Source organism: Equus quagga, chromosome 13 (assembly GCF_021613505.1).
Source record: "Equus quagga isolate Etosha38 chromosome 13, UCLA_HA_Equagga_1.0, whole genome shotgun sequence".
NCBI lineage: Eukaryota > Metazoa > Chordata > Mammalia > Perissodactyla > Equidae > Equus > Equus quagga.
In genome coordinates, this window is record NC_060279.1 from 68,121,562 (window position 1) to 68,144,086 (window position 22,525).

General features: G+C 58.8%; 2 protein-coding genes and 1 pseudogene across 5 annotated transcripts in view; 2 read left to right on the forward strand and 1 right to left on the reverse strand.

Moving 5' to 3' along the window:
• The first annotated feature begins 472 nt into the window (after positions 1-472).
• Positions 473-3,808, forward strand: LOC124250216 (chymotrypsinogen 2-like; annotated as a pseudogene).
• Positions 3,809-4,320: 512 nt separating this feature from the next.
• LOC124249999 (chymotrypsinogen 2-like) lies at positions 4,321-8,311 on the forward strand. The gene is made up of 7 exons (XM_046681669.1): positions 4,321-4,372; positions 5,203-5,306; positions 5,395-5,474; positions 5,867-5,945; positions 6,404-6,584; positions 7,509-7,642; positions 8,114-8,311. Exons 1-7 carry the CDS (start codon positions 4,321-4,323, stop codon positions 8,306-8,308), a joined length of 825 nt encoding a protein of 274 aa, XP_046537625.1. The 3' UTR covers positions 8,309-8,311.
• Positions 8,312-9,231: 920 nt separating this feature from the next.
• BCAR1 (BCAR1 scaffold protein, Cas family member) overlaps positions 9,232-22,525 on the reverse strand; it is a 37,294-nt gene continuing 24,000 nt past the window's right edge. Inside the window, exons 1-6 of one of the 4 annotated variants that reach the window (XM_046681667.1) lie at positions 17,421-22,004; positions 16,491-16,652; positions 16,204-16,320; positions 14,039-15,136; positions 13,097-13,186; positions 9,232-10,234 (exon numbers count right to left, since the gene is read on the reverse strand). In XM_046681667.1, the coding sequence (XP_046537623.1) occupies positions 9,722-10,234; positions 13,097-13,186; positions 14,039-15,136; positions 16,204-16,320; positions 16,491-16,652; positions 17,421-17,495 (2,055 nt within the window). In that variant the 5' untranslated portion in view covers positions 17,496-22,004 and the 3' untranslated portion in view covers positions 9,232-9,721. Of the gene's footprint in view, positions 10,235-13,096; positions 13,187-14,038; positions 15,137-16,203; positions 16,321-16,490; positions 16,653-17,420; positions 22,005-22,525 lie in introns of those variants that run through there. The other 3 variants (XM_046681665.1, XM_046681664.1, XM_046681666.1) reach the window with 3 other exon arrangements.

Consider the following 22,525-nt stretch of genomic DNA (forward strand, 5'->3'; position numbering starts at 1 on the left):
CACACAGCCCACGTGGGCGCCACAGATGCCGAACCGCGCCTTCCCTGAGCCTTCTTAGCCATCCCCGTGAGCAGGGGACGCATCCTCAGCCCCCTGGCCATCCTCGCCCTCACTTGCTCCTCGGTCCCCACACCTCCTCGCTACTTGACCACACGAGCGGGGTTTCGAACAACTAACGGACCAACTGATTTACTCGTCTGAGGTCCTCCAAACTGTGAGAGACTAGCCTGGGGCTCAAACCCTGCCCAGGCCTGGCTGCTGCCCGCAGGACCCCTCCCGAGGCAGGGCCTGCAGGAGGAAGCCCAAGTGTCCTGATCCCTTCCCCTTGGCCTTGACTTGGGGTTGAGGGCTGCCTTGGTCAGCCCCACATTTGTCCCTGGCCCTGGCTCCAAGCCCAGCCACGGGCTGCAGCTGCTGCCGTCCCAGGCCCAGATGCCAGCCCTGCTTGGGCACATCCTGCCCACTTGGGCACATGCCCAGGAAAGGGATTATCACTTCAAGGTCTCCAGATAACAGGCTGGTGTGTGGGGATATAACAGGGAGCCCCCAGGCAGGCACCCAGCACCTCCCCAACCATGGCACCGCCACCTTCCGCTGGCTCCTCTCCTGCTGTGCCCTCCTGGACACAGCTGTTGGTGGGTGCTGGGGCAGGCGGAGACCAGGAAGACTGTCTCCCCTCCCCTCCAACCCCGAGGCCAGCGAGGGGCAGCAGGGTCCCTGTTCCCAATTCCGCCATGTGCAGTGCTGTGAGCCTGAGTCAGTCTCTCTCCTGCTCTGAGCCCCGCCAGCCCCATGTCTACAATGGGGACACTGGGAGGGTTGGGCCAGAGCAGCCAGTGTGAGGCCCTTGGGGAGGAGGTGGACCTTCCTGGGGCTGCTCCCAAGGTCTCGCACCCTGTGCAGGGGACAGGGAGGACAAGTCCAGAGGGATGGAAAGTTCTCTGAACAGTCGGTGGCTCCCAAACATACTCCGATGCTGAGCAGGTGGGAAGGCGTGGCTGGGCCCCACCAGCCCTCTTGGGCCCTTTAAGCTCGTGCTCACCGAGCACTGACCTGTGCTCCTGTGTCAGGAGCAGAGCGAGTTCCCGCAGTGCCCGCTAACACAACTTGCATCCTTAGACCGATGAGGTTAGCAACTGTATGAGCCCCATTTCGCTGATGGGAAAACTGAGACTCAGAGCAGTTAAACGGGGCAGTGAAGGGGCTGAGTTCAAGCCCACATAGCCCAGCCTCCCAGCCCGTGCTTTGGCCCTGCCACCTCCTCACACTCAACCTATTGGGCTCGTCTGGGCTGAAGCCCATGTCAGACTGAGTGGTCTCTGGGGGATTCCTGGGGTGGTGGCATCCAGGTGGGGGGCTCAGAGTCGAATTCGGCCTCCACCCCTCACCTTGTACTGCCACTCCCAGGCTGCCAGGTCCCCATGACCCACCCCCTGCTGACTGGCCTGTCCAGGATCATCAATGGGGAAGACGCCGTCCCTGCCTCCTGGCCCTGGCAGGTGTCCCTGCGGTTGAGGGGGGATTCTATGTGCGGGGGGGCACACACTGGGGTACTGGCCCGGCTGGAGGCTGCTGGTGTCCAGCCAGCGCTGACCTCCCCATCTGCCTCCAGGACAGCACCGGCTTCCACTTCTGCTGGGGCTCCCTCATCAGCGAGAACTGGGTGGTCACCGCTGCCCACTGCAGCATCACATGAAGGCCCAGGGTCCCCAGGAAACCCCTTGGGGTGCGGGGAACACCCTCAGCACTGAGGACTAATCCTTAAACTCCTTCGTTCCTCAATTTCCTTATTTGGAAATGTGTAGAATACTCAAGACCTGCCCGTCTCCCGGGGGCTGCTGGGAGGAAACACAAGCAGCCTGTAGGCAGAGTGGTTTCGGTGGGCAGTGGTCGATATTTTGAGCTCCCATCTCTGTGATCAACACCACACATGCACATGCACACATGTACACATGCCTGCACACGAGTGCACTCACACTCATGCGCACACGTAGCACGTTGCACCCCCAGCCTGGCCCCACCACCTCACAGCAGGAACCCCTTCCTTTTTCTAGTTCTCTCCAGAACCTCCGACATGGTCGTGGCCAGGGAGTTTGACCAGGGCTCAGACGCCGAGGACACCCAGGTGCTGAAGATTGCCCAGGTATGGTGGCCCCCGGAGTCCAGGTGTGACCCCAGGGAGGGGAGGCCCTCAGGAATGGGTGGCCCAGGCTAATGGGGCTGGACCAAGAGCTGAAAACCCCCAGGCTGGGGGAGTGGGAAGGGGCACCCCAGCTCCTCCCAATCACCCCAAAACCCCATCGCAATGGGGCAAAGCAAAAGGCAGAGTGTGCGAGGCTCCCCGCAGGGGAAGGTCTGCACCCCGGCCTGGGCCTGGGCCTCGGGCTCCTGGGGCCACGGAAGGAGGTATGGGATCAAGCAGGCCTTTGTCCAGGGAGCAGCGTGGAGGCAGCGAGGGGAAGCCAGGCGCCCTGGTTCTGCCTCCATTCAGCCTCTTCCCAGACCCCAGCTGCGGCTGTCTGGCCCCGCCCCACAGGTTTTCAAGAACCCCAAGTTCAACAGGTTCACCCTCAACATTGCCATCACCCTGCTGAAGCTGGCCACGTCCGCCATGTGCCTGCCCACCGAGGCCGACGACTTCCCTGCTGGGATGCTGCCACCATAGGCTGGGGCAAGACTAGCCGCCCCGGTGAGTGACCGCCGGCCGAGTGGGAGGGTGGTGGAGGCTGCAGGGCAGGGCACGGCTGCTGGTGCTGATCACTCACCCTGCCCTTTCAGGTACCCACACCCTTGACAGGCTGCAGCGGGCGGCCCTGTCCCTCCTGTCCAACCAACGCGGAGTGCAGGAAGTTCTGGGGCAGCACCGTCATCGACCTCATGGTCTGCGCCGGGGCGAGGGGCGCCTCCTCCTTCATAGTATGGCCTCCTGGGCTCCCTGGCACCCCTTCCCGCCCAGCCTGGCGGGGGGGCGGGGGGGGGGGCGCGGTTCAGGCAAAAGCCCAGGCCAGGGGCTTGGGCAGAGGGAGGAAATGGAAGTAGCAGCAGGCCTCTTCCTAGGGCCACTCTCTCCCTGGGTACTTCCTTCTGAGTAGTTGGGAAGACAGGGCTCCTGGTGGATCACTCATGACCTCAGCAGAGGGGTGCCAGAGCCAGGGGCTCTGGTACTTCAGCCACTATGTTGCAAAATTCCATTGATATCTGCGTCTGAGCAAATGGTACTTCCTGGAGTTGAGCAGTGCACAGTGTGGGCAGTGGAACATGGCGGTCCAAAAGGTCTCCAGGTTGAGTCAGGCAGCTCTTCCTCCCTCATAGTGGCCTCATGGCCAGCACCGCCCACACTTTTTTTCTTATCAATGAAACTAGCTTTATTGACCTCCATTATAGGACCCATCCTAGGGGGTGGCCCAGACTTCCAAGGGAACGAACCAGAGAAGCAGCTGCTGAAGTTTCCTTCATAATCCCTCCAATATGCATGTGCTGAGTGTCTACTGGCTGTCAGGCCCTGGACTGCGCTCTAGGAACAATGTCCAGGGACCCCTGAACCAGGCCCCCTGGGCTGCCAGATCCAAGCCCCCTTCTCCCTCTCCCGCAGTGTGACTCTGGAGGTCCCCTGTTCTGCCAGAAGGATGGAGTCTCGACCCTGGTGGGCATCGTGTCCTGGAGCAGCAGCACCTGCTCCACCTCCAGCCCCAGCGTGTACACCCGCATCACCAAGCTCATGCCTGGGTGTGGCAGGTCCTGGAGGCCATCGGAGCCCCAGGCCCACCCTTGCCTCCTGGCTGACCCTGCTCCCACAAAGCCTCCATAAACCAGTGGAAGACATGTTGACAGTGTCAGTCTCCTGTGTTGGGGCCTCTGAGGCCTCACTCTGCTCCCGAACTTGGGCCTTCACTGGGCCAGGCAGCAAGGGGGTCCCCGGGATGGCCTCTCCTTAGTCCCCCTCCCCAGACAGTGGCCAGAAGGGACACAGCCACATGAAATGGGACCTTGGCTCCCACCCCTCACTCAATGTTCCCACCCTCTGCTGCGGGGTCCTCGCCATCCAGCACCTGCTCAGCATGCTCAGTGCCCCACTCTGGGGAGCAGGCAGCTGGGGGATGAGCCAGCTGCTGGCCCTGCACACCTGTGGTCCCCGGGAACCTTCCCAGGCGCGGCCCCCCGGGGCTGCCTCTGTCCCAGGCCCACACTGGAGCCAGGTGCTGCTCAGCCCAAGGATTCATGATAAGGAGGGGATGGTAAGGCCAGCTGTGATTGGTGGGCTGGGGAAATATAATGGGGGTCCCTCAGGCAGACCCCACACTACCTCCTGAGCCACACACCATGGCCCTTCTCTGGGTTGTCCTCAGCTTCCTCCTCTTTGGCATCAGCTTTGGTAAGTTCGAGGCTCAGGCAGCCCTAGGTCCAGCCTCGCCCACCCCCTGCCCTGAACACCCAGAAGCAGGGAACCAGAGGGTCCAAGTTCTCATACCTCTAACTGGCCCCCACACCTCGGCTGGCCCCCTGCCCAGCTGCCCCTCTCAGCCTTCCTGGGGGTCTCTGCTCGGCTCCCTACTCCTAGGCCTGACCGGGGGCCCCCTCCACCGCCTGAAGGTCCCTCAGGCATCTCAAACTCAAGATGTCCCTTGGACCCTGCCTCGTCTTGGTCTCCTCCATCTACTCAGAAGCCGAGGGGTCGTCTGGGCCCCTCCACCCTCCACACCTGCCACTGAGCTCTGTGAATCCTGCCTTGGGAATGTCTCCCATATCCATCCCTTTTGCCCTGCCCGCTACTCTCTGGACGTGGGCAGCCTCCTTGGTTTGTGGTGCCCCAGGTGGCATAACGCCCTCACCCCAACCTACTCCTGCTGCAGACCCAGGCAGAGAGCACCAAGCACTCAAGCAGGACATCCCAGCCCCCATGACCCAGGACCCTGGGCTCAGAGAAGGATGGACACTCTTCTCAGGGCAGACAGCGGGTCGGGGAGCTGCCCACGTGGGGGTCCCCAGACTCAGCCCCCAAACTCTGGGCCCCAACTCCAGATGCTCTCAGCCTTTGACACCCTCCATAAGGGCACCTGAGGGTGGCTGCCGGCTGGGTGGAAGTGGCCTGAGTGCCCTAACTCTGGATGCCAAGGTGCCACAGAGGGCAAGATGTGCTGGGTCTTCACCTCTGGTCCCCTTGGAACACCATCCACTGACCTGTGGCGTATCCCTGCGCCCCAGGCTGCGGGGTTCCTGCCATCTACCCCGTGCTGAGTGGCCTGTCCAGGATCGTCAATGGGGAGGACGCTGTCCCCAGCTCTTGGCCCTGGCAGGTGTCCCTGCAGGTGAGGGGGAGGCGGAGGAGGGGTGGGTTAGATGGGGAGGGGTCAGGCAGGAGAGACAAGGCTGACTTCCCCTCACCCCTCTCCCCAGACCAGCTCCGGCTTCCACTTCTGCGGGGGCTCCCTCATCAGCCAGCACTGGGTGGTCACCGCCGCCCACTGTGGGGTCAGGTGAGGCTTGGGGAGCGGGGGCCCCCAGGTATCTGGGAACAAGCTTCACCCCCTGCCAACCCCATCCCGGTGGGGAAGGGTCTCGACAACCTGCAGGCTGGGAAGAAGCTGCTCCTCACCTGGCCGCAGGCAGAGCCCCAGTCTGCAGGAGAAAACCTCCAGGCAGCACCCCTCCCCTCAGCCCTCTGCTCATGACAGATGGTCTAGTCCTGTGCATTCAGGGTACAGATGGGGAAACTGAGGCCCAGAGCAAGAAAGGGATGCCCGGAGGTCACCACGCGATTCAGTGGCCCAGCTGGGGCTCATCCTGCCTGGCACACTTCCTGCCCGGGCGCCCCTCTGAGGAGGCAGCCAGGAGCCTGAGCACTGTCTGACGCCTCCTCTCTCCCCAGGAAGACCCACCGTGTGGTGGCCGGGGTGTCGGATCTTGGCTCTGACGAGGAGGCTGTCCAGGTGCTGAGGATCGCCAAGGTAGAGCCAGGTGGCAGGCTGAGGAGGGTGGGCTCGAGCGGCCCCAGCAGGGCTGCCCCTGGGCTGCAGGGACAAGGGAGGGGCCTGGCAGGCAGGGTCACTGGGCACAGAGGACCCCGGCCAGCAGCTCAGGCCTCACCCCACCTGTGCCTCTTGGCCCTGAGCTTTCTTTTCTTCTTTCCCAAGTACTAAAGCTCCTTTCCAAACACTAAAGATTGTTTCTGATTATAAAATAAGTCTGCTCATTGTACAAAACGCAAAAATATAAAAATTACATATCAGCGATGTGTCACGTCATTTTCCCACCAGTCTCCAGAGACTTTGTCCAGCCCCCTGTGTCCTTTTCCCAACACCTTGCCTGACTGGCACTGTGCCCTCTGAGTCTCGGGGCCCATGCCCCCCCAAATCTCCCAGGTCCTCCCTCAAAGGTCTGCCCACCCCCACTCTTGTCCCCACAGGTTTTTGAACACCCGCTGTGGGACCGGTATGCAGTTCGCAACGACATCGCCCTGCTGAAGCTGGCCACCCCTGCCCGCCTCTCGAAGACTGTGTCCCCTGTCTGCCTGCCCAGTGCCAACGCCAGCTTCCCTGCGGGCTCCCTCTGTGCCACCACAGGCTGGGGCAAGACCCGGCATAATGGTGAGTGTCCTTGCAGGTGCTGTTTAGGAGCAAGATTCGTTCTGATTTTCGGTCTAAATTCCAAGCACAATTGTAAATTGCAAGTCATAAATCTTTCCATTTCTTTATTTAAAACCCTCTTAATTAAAAGCCTCCCAAACACGAATAAAAACGAGGTGGAATAGTGATACACTTGAACCGGAAGTTGAAGAAACACCTATAAATTACACTCCATCATATATTACGGATATCATCAATATATAACCATCATATGTCCCGCTCACCACCTGCGTCGAGTGCCACAGCGTCCTACAGCCAGCCCGGCCTTCTCTCCAGGCCTGGGGCGGGGGGTACAGCTCGCCATGAAGTCTGGGCTGCGAGTCAAATGTCCAGGGCTGGTTCGGGCCCTGAGAGCGCGGCCAGCATCTCACCGTCCCCGGCTGCTCGCTCTGCCTGCCTGCCTGTCCTCCTCCAGCGTCCTCCATTCTTCTGCCCAGGCCACGGCTCGCCCGGCTGCTCCTTTAACTGGACAGAAGCAGCCAGGAAAGGGCAGCAGGGGGAGGGTGCTCCCTCGTCGGCCGCCGAGGGTGGCGGGTCCCCTCCAGGGTCTCCCGTCAGGAGGACGCGGAGCCCCTTGCCTGGAAAGGGAGACGAGGCCCCTCCGCCCAACACACGGCACCGGGGCTGGCAGGGCAGGGCTTGTTTGAACGACTGTGCTTGAAGCCGAGTCCCCCCGCCTGGTGTGGACCCGCAAGGGAACTGAGTCCCACAGGCGCCGCTCAGGTCTAAGGGAAGGGGCGGAGCTCGGTTTCCATGGTCACCGTGATGGTGAAGGACCAGGACCTGGAAAGGCCAGGGCAGGACTCCAAGCCGTCCCGGGCCCTTCCATCTGGGATGGGCTGGGTGGGAAGAGGGGCCCTGACCCCACCCGCTCTGTCCCTCCAGCCAGCAAGACCCCCGACAAGCTGCAGCAGGCGGTCCTGCCCCTCCTGTCCAACACCGACTGCAAGAAGTACTGGGGCAGCAAGATCGCCAACTCGATGGTCTGCGCTGGCGCCAGCGGCGTCTCTTCTTGCATGGTATGTTCTCACGGCAGGGTGACACCGTGCCCACCCTCACTGACCGTGCCCCACCCTGGTCTGGCCAGGAGGGCCACTCCTTCCTGCCACGACCTGTTAAGCTTGCTCCCTTCCCGGTGCCCCAGCGAAAGGCAAGACCAGCACTAACAGATGCCCCCGGAGGGCTCGCTCTGGCCGGGCGTGGGCGGGGCTTCCCAGGGGTCTTTAACCCCCACCACCCCCCGGGGGCTGGCTGTTTTCGGCCCATTTTACAGACGATGGTGAGGCTGAGAGGGTAAGCCACCTGCCCCAGGCCCTCCAGGTGTAGGTGGCAGAGCTGGGGCTGCCATTCAACCAGATCCAAGTAGCTGTGTATGGCCCGAGCCCACACTCCTCATTTCTCAGCCCCGCCCTGGACTTGGCCAGGTCAGGGCACACTAGGGCGCTGGCACCCCCTTTCAGGCTTGGACACAAGTCCTTTCTCCTCCTCAGGGCGACTCTGGCGGGCCCCTTGTCTGCCAGAAAGATGGAACCTGGACTCTGGTGGGCATCGTGTCCTGGGGCAGCAGCCGGTGTCTCCCATCCTCACCAGGCGTGTATGCCCGGGTCACTGAGTTTATTCCCTGGGTTCAAGAGGTTCTTGAGACCAATGGAGACCCTGCTCACCACCACCACCCATCTGTGTAAAACCCAAATAAACCCATGAGAGCAACTGCATGCATCTTCACTGTCTTCGCTGGGGTGGGTGAAAGGTGGGAGACGGCTGCCTTCACTCAGGCCCCCTCTGGGCAGTTCAGAGCCTAGATGGCTGGCAGATCACCCAGCCCCACTCTCTTCTTTGTAGAGATGAGGACACTGAGGCCCAAGTTCACATGCAGAACGGTCAGAGCCGGGAGCAGCACCTCCTGATTCCCGGGGCTCTCACCTCACCTAGGGTGCCAGACATACTCCCAGAGGTCTGGAGAGGGCCCCGCCCCAGGACAACGGCCTCTCTGGGCCCCCACCTCCTAACTTGGGAGGCCAAGTCCATGTGTAATTCAAATAAGACACTTTGGAAGAAGTTCCACAGGCTGAAATTATGAGCTTCTTTCTACGAGCAAAGTTCTGGATAAAGTCTGTGAAAGCGACTGTTTGTGTGGAATCGTGTATCCTTCAGCAGTGCCCTCAGCAGTGAGCTCTCTGCCTTGGGATGTGGGGGGCCCCAGAAGGGCTCACCCTGCTTCTGGAGCTGCTCCTGTCCCCACCTCTGTCCTCACTCTGGCCACCTGCCCTGGGACCGTGCTGTCTTTGCATAAGACCTCAAAGCCCAGGCCTGGCCACAGCCCTCCCCGCCCAGCTCCCCAGGTCTCATGGCCATTTGCAGACCTCATCCCCACCTTGCAGGAGACACTCCAGCCTCAACTCCCCAGCCCAGCCATTTCCTCGGGCCTTGGTTTTCTTCTGAAGGAACCCACTTTTTCTTCACCCTCCCAAGAGGCCGCCCACAGCCTCACCATGGAGCCCCCTCAACCCCCACTCCTAGCCTGCAGCATCTGCCTTCCCACCCATGGGCCCTCTTGCCTCTCACACCTCAGGAGGCTGCTTTTCATTTTTAAATTTTATTTAAACGTAGACTATTAGTCAAATGATTGGAAAATCAATAATGAAAAATAGTTTTTTAAGGTTTTTTCCTGGTGCAGAGAAGGAACAGGCCACAGCTGCATTTGCCTTGTGGGGGCAACAAGAACCCTCCAGGGCTGACGTCAGCCCAAGGAGTCACCCGAGGCTGTGCGGCTTGAGGAGCCTGTGCGCCCTTGGCCCGGTCCCCAGCACTGGGACCCTCCCTGGACCTGCAGCACACTCAGGGAAGACCACCAGCCCGGCCTCAGCTCCTGGGGGCCCAGCTCTGCTTGGGCTCCTCTGAGGAGGCACCGTCCCACATCCTGCCCCATCATAAATATGTACAAACCCCTGGACAGTCTAGAGCACCAGGCCCGGGCAGAACTGAGGTTGCCTGTCCCCATGCCCGTGGCATGGCGACTTTCTTGGAACATGTACCCGGGGCAGCTCGGACCACCACTGCCCTCCTCCCCTGCCCTCCATCCCTCTGGTCATCCGCTCTCAGGCGGCTGCCAGCTGGCCCAGGACCCGGCGGAACTGCTGGGTGCTGTGGCCCAGCTCCTTGACCCTGTCCACCATGTCCTGGGCGGCAGCGGGCGACGGGTACTGCAGGGCGGCGGCCTTGGTGGTGGCCACGATGCCACGCAGCAGGTCGCACAGTAGGTTGCTGTAGTGGGTCACCTGGCTGCGCACGTCAGCTGCCTTGGCCTGCCGCGACAGCGTGTCCCCGATGAACACCAGCTTGTGGGCGCTGAGGATGACGAATTTGCTGTGTGCCACAAAGATCTTGGGGGGCTGGTTGGTGGCCACAGCGGTGAAGAAGGCATCCACCGCGTTGGTCAGCGTGGTCAGGTTTGCCTCGCACTGCTCTAGGTAGAAGAGCAGCAGCTGCCGGTCTGAGGGCCCCAGGCCACCTGTCCGCCCGGGGGCCAGGGGCTGGGCTGGTGTCCAGTTGGCCAGGTCGTGGTCTATGGGCCGTGACACTTCCTGCTCCAGGCGCTCAAACTGCTTCAGCTGGGGCAGAGGAAAGCAGAGTAAAAACCGCGGCCACAGAGAAAAGGGGGAAAAAAATGGCTCCCTTCTAAAGAGGGACAGTCCTGAGAGTCAGCAGGGGCGTGGGGAGCAGGCTGTCTCTGTCCCATTGGCGGAGCACACATCCTTACTAACCTTCTAGAGATTCTCCAAATAATTTTGTCGCCAGTCTCAAAAGGTATGATTCCATTTATATAAAGTTTTTTAAATGAAGAAATGATAGAAAAGAACAAAGCACAGCCGCGGGGGTGAGGGACGCCAATCTCTCGGCGTGGGGACTGTCCTCTGGTCACCCAGGATGTGATCATGGGGGAAACTGGGTGAGGGGACACAGGACTGCTCTGGACTCTGCAACTTCCCGTGAATCTATAAATATTTCAAAATGAAAAGTAAAAAAAAAACAAAAAACCCAACACATTTTCTCCTTAACATATACATTATAAAAAGATTCAAATACACCAAGCAGGAAAAAAGACAGCTGTCATCTGGAGTCCTATGCACCCAGAAACAACCTCTGTTAAGATTCCGGAAAATCTTTTACAACTGTACACTGAAGCATTCGCAGATGAAGTGATACAATGGCTCCAAGATGACTTGGCGGGGAGAGGGGGCATCTAAGACAGGATCAGCCGCTGTGCTGAGATGGGGAGGGGCTGGGTAAATGGCACCTGGGAGTCTGTTTTATCCAGTGGGTACCTGAGGGACTATTTTATAAATATATTTACATTTTCCATAATAAAAACTGTAAACAAAAGATTACGATATCTGTAAAATTCCAGAAAACAAAAATTCACACAAAAAATTGGTGAATATTCAACTCATTTTCCTTTAAACGTGAATATTCCTATTTCCTTCTCAATTAGAAAACTGGAGACACACCGTATACAATATTTCGAGCCTACTTTTAGCAGCCAACAATAGGCCATTCATTTCAGGTCAATGAGTACGCATAAAAGCATGTGGCCAAAGCGAACGTTCCACCAGTGGCAGCCCTCGCTGGGGGTCATCGGGGTGGACCAAAATGTCCTCACCAGAGCTGGTTCTGGCCAGGGGGCTGACTGGCTGTGACCGGCTGTGCACAGACCCAGGGACAGACAAGTTCCATTCCACCCACGTTTTCAAGCCCGAATTTCATTAGCGAAACCCACCTGAAACAGCCCTTCCTAACACTGGAACCCTATGACTTGCCCCGCTTAGGCAGCCCCTTCACGAACTTCCCCAGCAAGACAATACCCTCAGTTTTGTTTTGTTTTGTTCTTTAAGATCTTATTTTTTTCCTTTTTCTCCCTAAAGCCCCCCAGTACATAGTTGTATATTCTTAGTTGTGGGTCCTTCTAGTTGTGGCATGTGGGACGCTGCCTCAGTGTGGTTTGATGAGCGGTGCCATGTCTGCACCCAGGATTCGAACCAACGAAACACTGGGCCGCCTGCAGCGGAGCGCACGAACTTAACCACTCGGCCACGGGGCCAGCCCCAGAATACCCTCAGTTTTTTGTTTTAAACGCTAGTGGGTCTTTCTCATTCTCTGACATTTCTTAACAGCTGAATAATATTCTACTGCACGAATATTCATACTTTATTCAACTAGTACTCTACGATTAGACATTTGCGGGGGGGTCCAGATTTTTCTGTGATATGGAAATGGAGCAATAAACATCCTTGTCAATATATTTTATGTGCCTGTATATTACCTGTACTTTATGTCCCTGGCTTAGGAACTCTAGATCTGTAGAGTTTTTCATACATATTCCTACCTTATATTCCAGCTTCTAGTAATTTACCTAAGTGATCAGTCAGATATGTGAAGAGATTCATTTTCAGCACAGTACTGTTTACAAAAGTAATTCTGGGAACAACATGGATGTCCACCAACAAGGGACTGCTTAAATAGATGCTGGAAGATGTCAGAGGAAGATAAAGAGGATCAAGCACATGGCCATTTCTTAAACCATTGGAGATTCCATGCATTATATATATATATATATATATGTAATTATTAACATCTATTCCTTCACCAAGCATGTTCTATGTGCCAGGCACCTCCTAAACATTGTATAGTCTTTACTCATTTAACTCTCACAACGATCCTGAGACGAATACAACTGTGATCCCGCCTTTACAGCTGAGGACCCTGTGGCTTGTGTCCTGGGTCTCTGGGTGGAGCCGGCAGCTTTCTGCTATGCTGTCCTTCCCCCATGCCTGGGGGGAGGGTGGGAGGGAAATTTTATGGGTGACATTTCTGTTTATTTTGCGCTAGTCTGTATTTTAATTTTTTAAATTATCTTCATAATCAGAATAAAGCTTCCTTAGTTTTTTTTTTTTTGTATATCCCTTTTCTACCATCAGGAAATGATATGAAATATGAAGAAAATTCTATGTCTGCAGATAAAGCCAGCAGTATTATTATAATAAGGAAAACTGGGTATCGCATAAACATTCAACAATAATATACATCATGTGGCCTTTAAAACAGTTTACGAGAAACGTTTAATGCCATGGAAAAATCTTGAGAAAAAAGCAGACGTAAGTGCTCACAAAGTATCATCTCAAACACAGAGAGAGAGGCCCCTAGGGGGCAGGAGCAGGACTGGACACCATGCCCAGTACCCGGTGACCACCTCTGGGTGTGGGGGGCTTACTTCTGCTTTTTCACACTTTTCTGTGCATGCTCTATGAAACGTCCACCATCATTACTCTGCAAACAACTTAAACACCTGGAGACAGCACACGGCAGAGCAGGGCGGCCCCGGAGGCTCAGCTCCGGAGACAGGCTCCGAGGGAAGGCTGGGTTCGCTGACAGAGAAGCCTGTGCTGGGAGAAGCCAGGGAACCTGAGTGTCCTCACCTGCTGCAGCTCCAGCTGGCCCTTCCCCTGCCGCATGATGTTGCCCTTTTCCAGCAGCTCCTTCTGGGTCTTCTCAAACTCTTCTTTCCCCTGGACGGGAGACATGAGACTGGGCTGAGGCAGAAGCCCCCACAGGCCCGGTGGGGTGCAGTGCAAGGAGAGCTGCCACCAGGTGGCGCCGCACTCTACACCCAGGCCCGTGCTGCCACCACCAGGCCCAGGGTGAGCGCAGCTTCCTGAGGAAGCAGTTCTCCTGGGCCTCCCTCACCTCCTGCCAGGACAGGAAGGGGTCGGGCACACTCCTGGTGGCCACGGCCATCCTCCCTTCCCTGGCTCCCATGCCAGGAATCACATCCAAGCCCCTCTCCTCAGTGTATAGGGCATGCCCACTGGTCCCTGACCACTGGGCCCTGGGACCTGCCAGCTCTCAGCCTAGAACGCTCCTCCCAGGAGGTCTACTTGGCTGGCACTCAGCTCTCTGCTCAGAGCCCACGCCTACCCCACTTTCCCATTGCCTGGCTTTATTTATTGCCCCCATGCCTGGAAATATCTTTGTCTTTGCTTAGACTTGAGAGTCTATCTCCCCAAACAGAAAAGAGCCACCTCTGCCCTGGTCTCTGGTGAGAGAAGCCTGGCCCCTGCAGGTGCTCGGGAGCCATTCCTGGCTGGCACTGCAGGACCTCTGATGACATGGCCATGTCGGCCCAAAGGCCTGACGTGGAGAAAGGAATGGGCTTCAGGGTGGACACCTAGCCTGGAAGATGAAAGTGAGAGGAGGGCCCAGGAACTCACTGAGGCTGGGGCCCCATCCTCCTTTGGCTACAAAAGCCCTCTGTGTGTCGGGGATCAGGGTCCCCACTACAGGGGTAGCAAAGTCAGAGCCCCAAGAGGCCAGGGTGCTTCCCCAGGGGCCCTGGGAACCTGGGCAGGGCGGGCACCCACCTGCAGGTGGACGTAGTCATAATCCTCCATCCAGCCCCCCTCACTGTTCTCGTACTGCCCGTCTGGCGAGTCCTGGGAGGTGAACTTGGGAGGTGATGGCAGGGGCCGGGATTGGATGCTGCTGGCCTTGTCGGTGGGGTTGGGGTGCAGGGGGCCACCCCCCTCAGACCCTGCAACAGGGGCCTTGGTCCGTCTGAAGAGCAGTGAGGCGTTGCCATGCAAGAAGGAGGCCAGCTGCTTGGCATCCTCAGGCACAGCCCGTGAGCAGGCCACCAGGCGATCCAGGTCTTCAAGAGTGGCCCCAGGGCCTCCGCGGCCACTGTCGAGGGCCTGACCATGGGCCACCAGTGTCTGGTACACGTCCTCCATCTTCTGCAGTTGCCGGCTGAGCTTGGCATGCAGTGTGCGGTCAGAAGTGTGGGCAGCATTGCCCACAGCACTGCGGGCAAACTCCAGCAGCTCATGGACGGCCCCCTGGACAGCAGCCACAGCAGCCCGCAGGTCCGGCATTGGGGGCTCCTGAGGCTCGGGAGTGCTGCGCCAGCCCCCACATCCACCAGCACTACTTGCCAGGTCCAGAAGGTGGGCCACAGTGGTGCTCACGCCCTGCTGCAGCCGTGCTAGGGCCTCCAGGGCCACCTCCAGTTCCAGGGGCTCGCGACCTGGCACTGCCGCCTCCAGGGAAGAGGCTGACTGGCTGCTGCGCGAGCTGCCTGTGCTGGAGGCCGACAAGCGCTTGGCGTCAGCCAGGGCCTCCCGCTCAGCTGGGGGAGGCACCGCGTACACACCGTCGTCGGCCACGCTACCATCAGCCGCCTCAGGAGGAAGAACCCGCTCGCGTGGCACGTCATAGAGGGCACCAGGGCCAGGTCGCCGCAAGCCGGGGGGCACATCGTAGAGGTCAGGAGCAGGGGGCGGCACATCATACACATCCTCAGTTGGTGGCGAGTCTGGAGGGGGAGCAGCAAGGACCAACGGGTGGCGGGTCGGGTCAAAGGGCTTGGCCTTGGCGAAGGCAGGGGGCACATCGTAGGTTTCCTCACGCAGCAGTGGGCCGTCGGGCACATCCTTGCTCACCGATGGAGGAACATCGTACACCTGGGGGGCCGAGGGTTGGTCAAGGCTGCCTGTCCCTTGTAAAGGACTGCCCACCCGGAAGCCTCAGAGCAAGACCTGGTCACACACAGACACAGCCCAGATGCACACATTCATCACAATTCTTGTCCACACAGGTTATAACTCGTTAAGAGTCCAACTCTGAAGCCAGACCTAAATTCAAAATCCTGGTTCTACTGCTTAGTAGTTGTGTCACCTAAGGCAGGTAGGTGACTCAACCTCTCTCTGTGCCTGTCTGCTCACCCATAAGATGGGAGGACTCCCTCACAGGCTCATTGTGAGGATTACATGAGTTAATTCACTGTGTAACTGCAAACACTCAGTGAAAGGGAAGCTGTCATACCACTACCATCACCTCCACCACCACCGCCACCACCATCATCATCACTACCACCACCATCACCACTATTATCATCATCACCACCACCACCACCACCATCATCATTACCACCACCATCACTTCCACCACCACCTCATCATCATCATCATCACCACCGCCACCACCACCTCATTATCATCATCATCATCATCATCATCATCATCACCACTGCCACCATCACAATCACCACAACCACCACTTATATATCCTCTACTCCCTGCATGTACCTGGCTGAGCTATTTGTGTGTTATATTCAGGGTGATGATGGCCCGGTCCCCAGGAGAGTCCTGGTTTGTGCCTGATTCCCCCTCAGAATTACTGGTCACCCCCTTTCACTCTCAGAAGTGTCCTGGTTTGGATGATAAATTCTGTGGTCACCTTACTGATGACATCCTGTGAGATCCTCTCAAGAACCCGCTGAAGAAGGGGCTACAAGGGGCTCTTTCATAGACGAGGAAGCTGAGGCTCCTCAGTTCAGGGGAGCACTCAGTTTCCACATCTGTCACAGAGCGAGTGAGGGACAGAGCCAGGGCCTAGAGTCAGGTCTCTTGGTGCCCCAAGTCCTGCAGATGTGAGCCTCCACCTCAGTGCACACACTCAGGCACATCCAGAACCCTGAGCACCCATCAGGCCTCAGCCCGTGAGGCCCCAGCATTTCCCGACTGCTCACCGCATGATGGTTGGACGGTGGCAGGCCCTTCTCCACACTGGGGGGCACGTCATACACGTCTAGTGATGGGTCCCGGCCATTGGGACCCTTGACAGCCATGGGGGGCGTGTCATATACCTGGGGGCAGAAAATGTGCAGTGACACAGGTGCCAGGGCCACCTGAAGGGATGGAAAGAGCACAAACCCCACAGCACCCACCCAAGGACCATCCTGGCTGGGGCCACGAAAGCCCAGCCTCCTGGGCAGGACCAGGCTGAGGTGCCCCCACCCCTAACCCTGACACCTACCTCTTGGCCATACTGGCTGGGAAGCAGCCCCCGGACAGGGGGCACATCATAGATGTCCTGGGGCCCTGGGGCCAGTAGGTGGCGTGGGATGTCGTACTCGTCCTGCTCTGGCTGGGAGGCCTCAAACACATAGCTCTGCCCCACACGGGTGGGCACCACCACCTGGGGGCAGACAGCCGACGGTCACCACTGGCCTGGGCAGACAGCCTCCAGGATCCACCCTTAGGCCCTCAGAGAGATTCCACTCCGCCGTGAGGGTGCCTCAGAGGCCACTCAGAGGCAAAAGCGTTCTCATCCCTTTGTATTCTCTGCCCTTTCTTCAAAGAAATGCAGCACTTGGGGAATACTAGGACCCCCAGGGTTTGCTTAGAGCTACCTGGCTCTGGCCAGGAAATGGAAGTGGTCTCTCCAGGTAGATGACTCGAAGGGTTCAGAGGAGGGTACATGTGGGTGATGGGGGAGAGGCCACCCTTGACTGGGGCGCCTCTGCCTGATGACACCTTCCAGCCGCATCCTACTCAGAAAGGTCTGCCCAGCAAGGGGCTGTGCTGACTGCAGAACCCAGCAGCTGCCTTTGGCTCCAGGACAAAGGGAGGTGCCGCTGCCAGGTTGTGCCTGCCTCGGGCTGGGCCCAACAGAGGTGGCCTGCAGCAAATCCCAACAGTGAGGGCCTGGGGCTTCAAGGAGGCAGTGGTCTAGCAGAGCAGCAAACAGTGCCCTGGCCCTCCTCACTCCCTCAGCACATCTTGGGAGACTCCTGAGCACAGGGCCACCAAGGACTCCCAGACTTCAGGGTCAGTTCTGGGGCAGATGGAGGGACTGGGCTGTTTTGGAAAGTCAAGTGTGGGTGTGAGGGAGTGGCCAAGACTAGAACCCACTGCACCATACCCACTGCACCGCACCCACGGAGCCACTGAGACCACCACTCACCTGAAGGGAGGAGGCCTTAGCAGACGCACCTCGGCCTAGAGAGGAGGCCAGCCCCTTCCCCTCCCTGGTGCTCATCCCCCGACCCAGGGTCCAGGGCAGCAAGCTGCCGAGAGCCCTTCTTGCCAGCACCCGGCCTGGAAGGGGCAGCGCGGCCTGGCAGGCAGTGGCGTGTGGGCAGCCTCCCTCCCGGCAGGCACCCGGCCCCGTGGGAGGGGCCTGCAGCCTCTTCTAACCCAGGAACGGCACGCCTCCCTCACGAGGCTCCCTGCTCAGCTCTTTGGCCCACAGAAAGGCCTTTTGTTCCCTAATCAAAGGGGACGTCTGGGACAGGGTTGACTCAGGCCTTCCCCACACACATCCCTGGAGGCAGCAGGGCGGAGACAAGGCCCGCCCTCCTGCTCAACGCCCCCAAACCCTGCATCCTGTTCCTGCGCCCAGCCCCTCAGCCTCCATGACATCGACAGCCAGCTCTGCACGCCTGTGTGCCCTAGAGGCACATGCTGGGTACCCCAGGAGCAGCAGAGTGTCCCCCAGAAGCGTGGGCACCAGCACTTTTCTGCTCAGCCTAGGGCCTGGCAGAGCCCCCTGCTGATGCATCCTGTGCCCGCCTCCCGGGCAGCTCAGCAGGGCTGGCCTGCGACACCCGGCCTCTGAGGCTGGCTCTGCGCAGCGCCTCCACAGGGTACTCCCCGCCCACTGCACCCACCCCCGTGTGTCTGGGAGTGCAGTTGGCGGCCTTCCCCAAACTCATCTCTCTGCTTGCGCCCCAGACTTGAGTCTCCTCCAGAGTTATTTTTAGACGCTGGAACCTGCCAACAGCAGGGCAGGCGGGGCAGGCCGGGGCTGGCGGGACGTGGCAGGTTGGCGGGGCCTTGAGGCAGGGCCTGAGGCATTTCCAGGCCCTGCTGGCCTCTGGAAGGCGGGTGGAGACCCAGCCCCACGAAGAGGGGTGTGCGTCCACCCACTCTGCGCCCCGACAGTGCTCCTTAGTCCCATGCTAAGGAGAGAGGGCAGGGAGCGTGGGGGAAAGGCTCTGGAGGCTGGACCCCAGGCCTGGGCTATCAGCCGCTTACCACTCCTGCGTCTGAGTTGGTGACAGTAAGCAGCCATACTGGCCAGTAAACGTTTTTCTGTTAGGAAAAAATAGTAAGGCAGCACCAGTGCAGAAAAGCTCATTAGGGAAGCTGACTCTCCAGAGAGCTGCTGAGCCCGCTAATCACCGGCCACCCTGCTCTGCACCTGAGGCCTCATTAGTAGGATCCGGAGGCCCCTGGGGGTGGAGACACAGGCCGAGTCCAGGAGGAGCAGAGACTCCGACCCAAGACCCACAAGCACATCTCCATGGTGCAGAAGGCAGACAGACACACAGAGGCCGAGAAAATATGCACAACACCCACCACCAGACACACACCCAGAGACAGACAGACAGACCCAGGCAGGCGGGGCCCATCAGGACGTGAAGAGAGAGCAGGAGGGAGAAGTAAAGCTAGAGGCTCATTTCTAGATCCCCCGGGAGCACCTCCAGGCAGCCTGGCTGCTCACCTCCCTTCCTGCAACATGGACATCACTGCACATGACCCAGGCCAGCTCGCCCTGGCACACCCCCAGTCCCACCCACATCTAGGAGCCTCGGTTTCCTCCTCTGGGAAATGGAGCACTGCTGGAGTACTGTGGGACACAGGAGGTGGCCATCTAACCTCTCATACAGAGTGAGGGACACGCCTGGCATGGGTCCCCTCCCCGCGCATCAGGAACCTGGGGAGGCAATGAAGCTTCCCAGGGTGAAATCCAGAAGGAATAGGAGTTCAGCTGTGCCTCCCACAGCGCCTGACCCAGCACCACAGCTGTCTCCTTAGGCACAGCTGTGGCCCCTCACTCAGAGGCACTCCCCCTACGACAGACTCACAAAATCACCTCCCCCTCTGGGGGCCCCACCTGCTTCTGTCCTCAGCTTCCTAAAGCCACTCCCCAGCCCTAAGGGTGCTGACCTCTCCCCTCAGTCATGCAGGCCACTCTGCTTCAGGCTCCCGGCTTCTGACCCCTCCTGGCCACCAGCCTTGTCATTCACTCTCCAGCTTCCTGGGTGCCTGGGCCCCATCCACCCACCCACAGCCCCGGCAGGGCACTCCTCAGCCCAGCTGACCCCTACCCCTGGAACCAGGAGCCTCGGTTTCCCAGACTTCTTGAGGTGGAAGACAAAGCTTACGAAAGCACAGCCTTGAAATGTGGGCACAGACACACCAAGATGTTCATCGCCTGGCTGTCTGTGAAAGACTCGGGCAGTCAAAAACCGCCTAGAGCCCCCAGGGGAGGGGGCAACACAAGAAAATCAGGGGCAGCCGTCACTCACAGTCATGCTTAGGGACCCAGCAAAATGCTTTCGACATCTAATGTTGGATTTACAACCTCAAAATGCAAAAGTATGTGTACAAATCTGTGAGAGACAAATAGACAATATGCTAGACAAAATATGCCAAAATTTCCCAGTGATTACCTCTTGATTGGGGAATCTCATCTCTAGGCTTTTTCATACATTATGCATTTTCTGTGACAAACAAGCATCGTTTTCACAATTATAAAATAAAAGCAGACGCAATGAAGGCTGCTCAGCCAGAAGCAATGAGGCTTCTCAGGGAGGGTAACACAGGGCTCTCCCTCCTGGGCCATCAGCCAGGTCAGGGCCCTGAGGGGCAAAGGCTCTGGGCAGCCCCACCAGTGGGCCCGGGAGAGAGAAGCCCAGCCAGGTAAGCCCAGAGGTAGTCGGCGAGCAAGCCCTTGGCATAGGAGCGGAACAGAACCAACAGCCAAAACATGGGGTCGAGTCTACAGCCCAACACAAGGGGTTCACAGCTGCTTCCCAGACCAGGGGGCTTCCACGCCTGCCCCAGCCTCAGAGATGCACCAGGACAAGCTTGACTGAAAAGATGGGGAGGGAGAGGAGGGAGGGGAAAGGGTGTGCCTCCCTGGGATGGGTGCAGGGCGTGGACTGTGTGTGTGAGTGTGAGTGTGTCGGAGAATGGACTATGGCCTGTCCCAAGGCTCGCCGGCCAGCCACTGCTCTCTGCTGCCTCCCCACAGGACAGATGCTCCCCTGGCAGAGCTCTGCTCCTCTCCCTAAAGCCATCTTGGGAGCAGCCCAGTCTGGGCTATCCCAGTCCAGAATGACAGGCTTCTGCCACCGGCCTGTCTCTGCCAGGCAGCTGAAGGAGCAGGTAGAGCAGGAAGCAGGCACCAGTGACCCAGGGTCCCCTGGTGGTCAGCGTCCATGGAGCCCCACTCTCAGCCTGCCAATGACCTCCAGCCAGGTTTCCTGGGTGCCAAGCTCCACCCTGTGGGTAGGGACAGGACAACACAGCCTGCTGATCCACTGCCCAGCTGGCATGGACAAGCCAACCCTAGACCGGCTCTGAGGACAGGCTCAGTGCCATGGGGTAAACGCCCACTTGGCTGCTGTCTCTCCAGATAAAGGCGGTTCTGGATTAGACATGGCACAAACACGAGGAGGGGGCTGAGTCCCAGGAAGCTGATCCCAGCAGAGCCAGGCCACTTCTCCTAACAGCCAGCTGCTGTGCCCACCACCTGCTCTCCCACTAGGGCCTCTGGGGCACACCACCCACCGTGGTCTCCATCTGAGGAGGGGTGAGTCAGGAAGCTGGGGCTGGGTGCCCTGCGGCATGGGCTGAGTTGTTCTGCATCCTCCTGAGTGAGCTATAACGGGGAAGCAGCCATGGAGGAGACAGAGCTGAGTATGACAGCTCTGTTCTCAAAGCCCACGGGACACCTCCTCTGCTTCCAGGCCTCAGGAAACGCCACTCCCTAACTCTTGAAGGGACTTGGCATGGGAAGACACAGGCCAAAGGGAAGAAAAGTTTGCTTCTGATCGAGCCCAAAGCTGAGGGTGAGGCTGAGGGTCTGGCCTCCTTCTTCAGTCCCGCCGCCTCCTCACAGGCAGATGGACTAGGCACGTAGGGGCCCACAGCAGGCCGGTGTGGAGGTGAGGGTGCTGGGATCAGAGCCGTGTCCCCCGGCCCAGCATCCCATCAGCAAAAGTCCACAGGGACTGGAACCAGAGTCTCTCTCAGGGTGACCCTATTATGGCAATCCCACAGGCAGTGTCCTCCCCACATTCCAGAAGTCACAAACAGGTCACCCTGCAGGCACCCGCTGGCACACTAACATGCCCCAGAAGAGGAGACGGGCTGGACACCTGCGGAGCAGGGCTGGTCAGAAGATGTGCTCCACCCTCGTCCAACGGGCTGACACACACACCCAGGGGAGGCCCTGGGCACGAGGTGGATGGCCTCTCCCCTGTCCCTCCCTCCTCTCCCTGCTGGCCAGGATGCAGCCATGCTGGCTGGAGCTCACACAGCCGCCACCCTGGACCATGAGACACGAGCCCTACATCAAGGATGGCAGAGCAACAAGACGGAAGGAACCGTGGCCCGACAGTCTGCCATCAGTCCTGTACTCCTCACTTCCAGATCACGGTGTGTGAGAAAGAAACGTCTCTATCGTCAATCCACTTTTGGGTTTCTGACCACCCTCGCCTAGCTGCTACACTGCGCCCCATACTTGACTTTTCCCCTCACAACCCTCTTTTTCCTGGGCTCCCCGCCCCAGTCTGGACCCCTCAATGCTCCCCAAACCCTCCACTCTGTGGGCAGAATGACTTTCCTAGGACACCGATTTGGGCAGGTTACTCCTATGCAAAACCTTCCCCCCTCAGGAAGGCAGCTGGTCCTTCAGGGGGCACCAGGCCCTGGGAGTCTGTCCCCAACCTGCTGCTCTGGCTCATCGGCCAAGCCTCACCTGCCCACTTGGAATGCAGACACTTTTCCATACCTCCAGGTCTTAGACAAGCTGCATCCTCTGCCTCACAGTGACACCTCCCACTCCTGAAGGCCACCTCATCATCCAAGGCCAGCTCGGAGGTTGCACTGCTGGGCTACCCCAGCCTGTTCACACCCATCTTCACCAGAAGGATGAACACATTCCCCAAATGTTCACTTCCTCCCGGTGACACCAGACCAAACATGCAGGCGCTGCTGGAGCCCCGGAGACCCCAAGCGTGCTTATCTGGGCCCTGCTGTGACCAGAAACTGGGG